General features: G+C 31.3%; 2 protein-coding genes across 2 annotated transcripts; both read left to right on the forward strand.

The window, feature by feature from the left end:
* On the forward strand, positions 1-1,023 carry LOC128196194 (ABC transporter B family member 10-like). The gene is made up of 2 exons (XM_052876427.1): positions 1-674; positions 857-1,023. Exons 1-2 carry the CDS (start codon positions 278-280, stop codon positions 1,021-1,023), a joined length of 564 nt encoding a protein of 187 aa, XP_052732387.1. The 5' UTR covers positions 1-277.
* A 4,687-nt stretch (positions 1,024-5,710) lies between these two features.
* On the forward strand, positions 5,711-7,312 carry LOC108330218 (sinapine esterase). The gene is made up of 5 exons (XM_017564717.2): positions 5,711-5,945; positions 6,074-6,292; positions 6,374-6,519; positions 6,630-6,903; positions 6,999-7,312. Exons 1-5 carry the CDS (start codon positions 5,711-5,713, stop codon positions 7,235-7,237), a joined length of 1,113 nt encoding a protein of 370 aa, XP_017420206.2. The 3' UTR covers positions 7,238-7,312.

A 7,312-nucleotide genomic window follows, 5' to 3' on the forward strand; every position in this document is an offset into this window, starting at 1 on the left:
CACTGTGGCTGCATTTTGTTCTGAAGAAAAGGTCCTTGACCTTTATGCTAATGAGCTTCTTGATCCCTCTAAACGCTCATTTAAACGAGGCCAAATTGTTGGCATATTCTATGGCGTTTCCCAGTTCTTTATTTTCTAATCTTATGGTCTTGCCTTGTGGTAGATGTTTTAACTTTATTCTGTCTTAAGTAGGCTACTTGTAGGATTAATGTCTTACCAAATGCTGGTTACATTTGTGCTCAGAGTGTAAACTTTTTGCAGGTATGGATCTACTTTGATGGAAAAGGAGCTTGCAAGCTTTAAATCAATTATGAAGTCATTTATGGTTTTGATAGTAACAGCTCTGGCTATGGGGGAGACTTTGGCCCTTGCCCCAGACCTTTTGAAAGGGAACCAAATGGTTGCATCAGTTTTCGAAGTGATGGATAGAAAGTCAGGAATAACAGGAGATGTTGGAGAAGAATTGAAAACAGTGGAGGGAACAATTGAGCTTAAAAGAATCAATTTCAGCTACCCTTCAAGGCCAGATGTGATTATTTTCAAGGATTTCAACCTAAGAGTTCCTGCAGGCAAGAGTGTTGCTCTAGTGGGGCAAAGTGGTTCTGGTAAAAGCTTTGTGATTTCCCTTATCCTCAGATTTTTTGATCCAGTATCCGGAAGGGTGTTAGTTGATGGTAAGTTTTTCGTAGAACTTTATCCAATTAAATGCTAAGGATTTGTCATTGACCCATTTGCATGCATACGCTATTTGCCTGTAACATTCTTTTAACAAGAATAAATTAAACTTTTACAAGCAAAGACATCACAAAACTTAATCTGAAATCTCTTAGGAGACACATTGGTCTTGTGCAACAAGAGCCAGCTCTTTTTGCCACATTAATTTATGAAAACATACTCTATGGAAAAGAAGGTGCCTCTGATTCAGAAGTGATTGAAGCAGCTAAGCTTGCCAATGCTCATAACTTCATTAGTGGTCTTCTTGAGGGCTACTCCACCACAGTAGTTTTTCCCCCACATTTATAGAGAATGATGTGGATTGGGAAGCTGATGTCGGATCCAAATAATTTCATACAATATATGTGTATGTAATTGCCATAAAATGTAAAATAGCTTCATGTATTTAGTTCTTCATTTTGATTTATTATCACCTCTGGTGCATGCTTATAACATAAAACAAAGAAAAGATTGCACATTTGTTTATAGCATGCTTTATTCTGAGAGTGTTTTTGGGACTGATTCACATACAACAATGATTGATTGGCTTGGAGTTGCTGGATGGGGTGTTGGGGGTATTGAAGCAGAGGTAGCAATGCTTGGCCAAGTATATTTACTTCCAAATTTTTTAATGGTTTAAGTGTCCTTGGTATATAATGTGAAGAGGAAAAATGCAGCTTGAGTTGGTTGATAACTAGGGAGTGATCTTTGCAGGAGATATTTCCTTGGGGAATGGCTCAACGTGGTCTCCAACTTGGAGGACTCAATGCTATTGCTGCATTTACCCAACAAACATGGGGTTAAAGTAAGAAAATAGTTTCTATAGGTCACGAAACAACATCATATCAATTTAATATCTCATCTCTAAATAGTCTGATACAATAATTAACCCATAGAAAATTTATACTTGTACATATATATACATATATATATATATATACATATATATATATATATATACATATATATATATACATATAAATATATATACATATATATATATATATATATATATATATATATATATGCATGTTGTTTCAATTTTACATGCAGGTCTTTCCAACTAGTATTTATGGACTTGGAGGTCAGGTACTGCAAACTTAGAATTGCTTGCTTACCCTGCCAAAGTATTATAATTTTGTTATTACTCACTTGTGTTCGGGCAGTATATAAAAACATGATTTTAAACTTCTTTTATTCTATAAAATTAATTTTTAGTACAATTAAATTTGAAGTTAAGTGAATTATATTCAATGTTTTGTTTTCAAAGTAAGTCTATAGAAAAATAATATTTATGTTCAAATGCGTTTGTTTTTCACTTTCAAGAATAAATTTGATCTAGTTTTCTTGGATCAATCCTCGGCATTTATTGGTGATGTTATGTTTCTTAATTCAAAATGCATGTATTATTGCCTTTTTACCGATAGAAAGAAGAGTTCAACTATATGTTATTATATTATGTTATAACATATAACAAAGTGTGTTTTTATTAAATATATTACTGACTAACTATTATGTTATATTGTAGGTATTTGACCAAGCGAACATGTCAAACAATAAAAGTAATGAAGAAGAACAAAATTCGACATTGTTTCTTTTTTAGTAATGTAATGAACATCTTATTCATATTTTTAGTATGTTAATTTAGTATTGAATATCTTTCTTTTTAATATATGAACAATTAGTTGTATGAACATATTAATATGTTGAACAATGTAATTTATTTTATATATAATATTCAGTTTTAGTTCATATTATTCTTGTTTGGTTAATAAAAATAATTTTATTATAATCTCATTTTACAATAAAAAACTAAAAAAAAAAGTGTACATATTTCTTGTGGTTCCAGCAAAAACCCCGTTAATTTCGGAGGTTTCAGCAAAACCCCCGATAATTTTGGCGGTTCCAGTAAAACCTCCATTAATTCTGGCGGTTTTTCTAAAACCCCCGTTAATTCCGGCGGTTTTTCAAAAACCCCAGCTATTTCCGACGGTTTTTCCAAAACCCCCGCTATTTCCGGCGGTTTTTCCAAAACCCCCGCTATTTCCGGCGGTTTTTCCAAAACCCCCGCTATTTCCGGCGGTTTTTCCAAAACCCCCGCTATTTCCGGCGGTTTTCCAAAACCCCCGCTAATTCTGGCGGTTTTTCACAAAACCGCCGGTAATTATTTAGCGACGCAGCTTTTCCCAGCGGTTTTCTTAACCGCGGGTAACGTACTTTACGGGGGTTAAAACCGCCGGAAATGAAAAAAATAACCCCCGGTAAAAATCTAAATTTTTGTAGTGATATATATATATATATATATATATATATATATATAATATCAATCATGATTAACATCCCATACAATAAATATATATGTCATGCATCCACACTATACAAATATATATTAAACAACATTTTAACCAACTAATACAATAAAATATTTCTGTAGTATTTGAATCAAAACAACAAACAATTTTTTTGCAGGATTTTATATCAAAACAGCAAATAATTTCCTGCAACATGTTTATCAAAACAGGAAAGAATTTTCAGCAGCATTTTTATACCCAAACAGTAAATAATTTTCTGCAGCATTTGAATCAAAATAGCAACAGTTTTCAGCAGATTTTTATTATGAAACAACAATAGTTTATGCAGAATTCTGAGAGATGAATAAAATAGAATTAAGGGGAAAAACAGAAGTTGTACAAATATAATATTTTACAAGATACAAACCTGGTAAAAGGCAAGGCACTGAAGCACAAACTAATCCATTGAGTCCAATTGCAAATCCAGAGCAGCATCATAATCCTTGACCTGAGATCATAAATGAAGTTGCAGAGTGACAAATGTGAATCAGTATTTCTCCCAAAAAGTTAAGAGTAAAACTTTACCGCCTCTTTGTATTGTTCAAGAGCATGGTAGCATGAAACTCGCAAATATAAACACTCAACATTGGGGCCATCAACGCTCAAACCCATTGACAAATCATTGATCACCTTCGTGTCACAATCAAACCCAATTTAAGTCAGAAACAAGATAAATTATATAATGACACTTGTATGGTCATAATTTAATTGATGGCATGCGTTTAGGTTATACAAACGTGGTCTTCTTACCAATAGAGAGGGGAGAAAAAAATATCAATGTTATCTTTTAGTGTCTTTTAGTTAAAGATTTTATGTATTTTTGAGTAGTTTAGTTCTTCCTATCAGATTTCATCATATTTCCAACTTCTACCACCATATTTTCTTCAATAACTACCTATAAGTGTGCCACTATATCTCAAAGTGTGTTACTTTAATTCATGGTCCCAATCATAATACTATTAAAGGCTTGCAAGGTACAATTATCTCAATTAAATAGTCAATCTCCAATTAAACAACAGTTAAGGTTGTTTACATACCTATGTTGTCCCATTGCATGGAACAAAAGGCCACGCAAATGATGAGCTCTGGAAAACCTAACATACAACACAAGTAATCAGCTGGGGATAAAGAGCAAACAAGCATAAAGTACTTCAAACTTTATAAACCAATTACCAGCTAAAATGCATGTGATGCCAATGATACCATTTCATTAACAACAATTACTTTCCATCTGACTTAGACATTCTTGAGCTTTTGTTGGCTTCGATATATCTTGATAGAACTGCCAAAAACCTCATGTTCAGAATAAATCTAGCAGCCAAAATAATTTAAAATACATAAAATGAAAGGCCAAAATCTGTGTTCCATAGTTAATAGATAATTTTATAAATCACACACTGATAGATCCTGATCAACTACCAAAATCACATATTCAGAACAGGGTTAGTAATAAAGTCATCAAACAGAAAAGCCACCATTAAAAGGCATGAAAGACGAAACCTATTTTGTAGAGTTAAACTTAAACCTATAAGTTACTAAAGGAAAAATGCAAATGTAAACTAAGTTACTTAGCTGACATTAAATGAAAACTTTAATTCAAGTAGAGTGAGTTAGTAGCATACGAGACAAAAATGTTATGAATGAAAGAAGTGAGGAAAGATACTATTAGAGAACAGAGAGTCAAATTATTATGTTCGTCCATTTTTTAAAGGGAGTTTAGAGAGTCTCTTATTGAGTGTTCTTAAGTTCCCAAGTCTTAACTTTCAAGTAAATATTGGGTAGTTTAGTACCTCGAGTAATTATATGTAAAATTTCTTTAAACTTATTATTAATGTCTTGGAGAATGTTTTGTAGGTAAATTTGTCCTCAATATTCATCAACAACTCGAAAATAAACCATTAGAACTATCAATATCACTATTAAGAATCTATTTTCATCTTGAAAGCATTCCGTCCAAATTTGGTAATAACACTATTTGTAGAGATTTTCTTAATGTAGTTTTGAATAAATATATTATAAAAAATTATATTTACTATAAAGCACATTATATATAAGTCACCATTTAATATATATATATATATATATATATATATATTTCATTAATATAAAAAACATATATATAAAGTTTATTAATATATATACTAGGAGTGTTAGTTATTACACACCTCGTCGTGATATTTTTTTTATTTTAAAATATCCTACTACTACTACTACTACTATTATTATTATTATTATTATTATTATTATTATTTTGAAATAGAATCAGTAAAAATAATTTAGTATAGAAAGAAAGTAATTGTCATATTTGTATGCATAGAAATCCATACAATTTTTATTTACAATTACAAATCATAAAAGAGATATCTACGTGTTTGGATGATAACTATGGAGAAAGTCAAAACAATAACTACAAATAGTATGAAAGACAAAAACACATGTACGTGTTGGTTAATAGACATGTTAGATTACAACTAATTCTCTATTTTAAGAATTATAATAATTATAACCATTACCAAAATAGAAATGACAAATATATGAAATCAAAAACCATGTGGTTGATGCAACACTATATATAACTCAACATTCCAATCACTAAACACACCCAATTACATCTAACTTTTCTTATATTGACTTAAAATAAAATTATGAAGGGTTTGATTCTCTTTAGCATAATTGTTGCTTGTGGTTTTGTTGAAAATGTTGTTTCATACAACAGTCAATTTCCTTATAGAACCATTATAAATTTTGGTGACTCTTTAAGTGATACAGGAAATTCTGCAACTAAGCAACCATTTAGTGCTAATAGTCCATACGGTTCAACATATTTTAAACATCCTGCAGGACGTATGTCAAATGGAAGATTGATAATAGATTTTATAGGTACTTATACCCTCTTTTCTATTCAAAAGATGACTTCAATGAAATTCATGCACAAGAAATCATATTACATAATATATATGTTACCAGTCACACACATTCTTACTAACCCATGATCATTTTCATTTTAGTCAAAGCATATGGGTTACCATTCTTGCCAGCTTATCTAAATTTAACGAAAGGACAACATGTTAAGCAAGGAGTAAATTTTGCATTTTGTGGTGCAACTGCACTTGATAAAAGCTTTTTTGATAAAAGAGGACTCGATGTACCAGCAGCTGCTTATGCATTAAATACTCAACTTGATTGGTTTTATAAGATCAAACCCTCGCTTTGTACAGGCAAAGAAGGTTTGATCATATCTCCTTTCATAAAGTTTCTACATTGTTTCTCCATATAATTACTAACAATTTTATTTCCTTCTATGACAGACTGTGCTAATTTCTTTAAGAACTCATTGGTTCTAGTTGGTGAGATTGGTGGGAATGACATTAATGCAATTATCCCACATAAAAATCTTACAGAAATTCGAGAGTTTGTTCCACATATTATTCAAGCGATTACAAATATGACTTCTGTAAGTTGTATCAAATATATCTTAAATTAGTTACAATAGTTTAATCAAACTTCATTTGAAATGTGATTGATCATAGTAACTTGATTTTGGTTTCTGTTTCTATTATGTAGACACTAATTGAAGAAGGAGTTGTTGAACTAGTGATTCCAGGCAACTTTCCAATTGGGTGTAATACCTATGTTTTGAATGAGGTGAATAGTGATAAAAAAGAAGATTATGACGAATTTGGGTGTTTGAGAAATTACAATGCTGCCATCAAGTACTATAATGACCAACTCAAAACGGCTATAGACGAATTGAGACACAAGAACCCTCATGTTAACATAACATATTTTAATTATTATAGTGCAGCTAGACGTTTATATGAAAAACCAGAACAATATGGTATGTTGTGCTTTGATTTTCCTTTTCTTTAGATGAATAATAAATAGTTATACAAGGTTGTTGCTATAATTTTGCTATTAATTTATGTAATGCAGGCTTTAAGGGTAAACCTGACACCTTCAAAGCATGTTGTGGAAAGGGTGGAAGATACAATCTTAATGAAGTTTGTGGATTTGGTGATTCAGTAGTTTGTGAAGCACCTGTAAAACATATAAATTGGGATGGATTTCATTTCACTGAAGCAGGTTATAGATCTGTAGCACAAGGACTTCTTGAGGGTCCTTATGCTACTCCTGCTCTAAAAACTCCTCCATTCAAGATACCAAAGGAATGAAGATAACCAAAAGAAACATTAATAAAGATAGCATTTGATCATATCTTTTAGTATGCATATAATAAGTCAGACAGA

This window comes from Vigna angularis, chromosome 4 (genome assembly GCF_016808095.1).
Source record: "Vigna angularis cultivar LongXiaoDou No.4 chromosome 4, ASM1680809v1, whole genome shotgun sequence".
Lineage (NCBI taxonomy): Eukaryota > Viridiplantae > Streptophyta > Magnoliopsida > Fabales > Fabaceae > Vigna > Vigna angularis.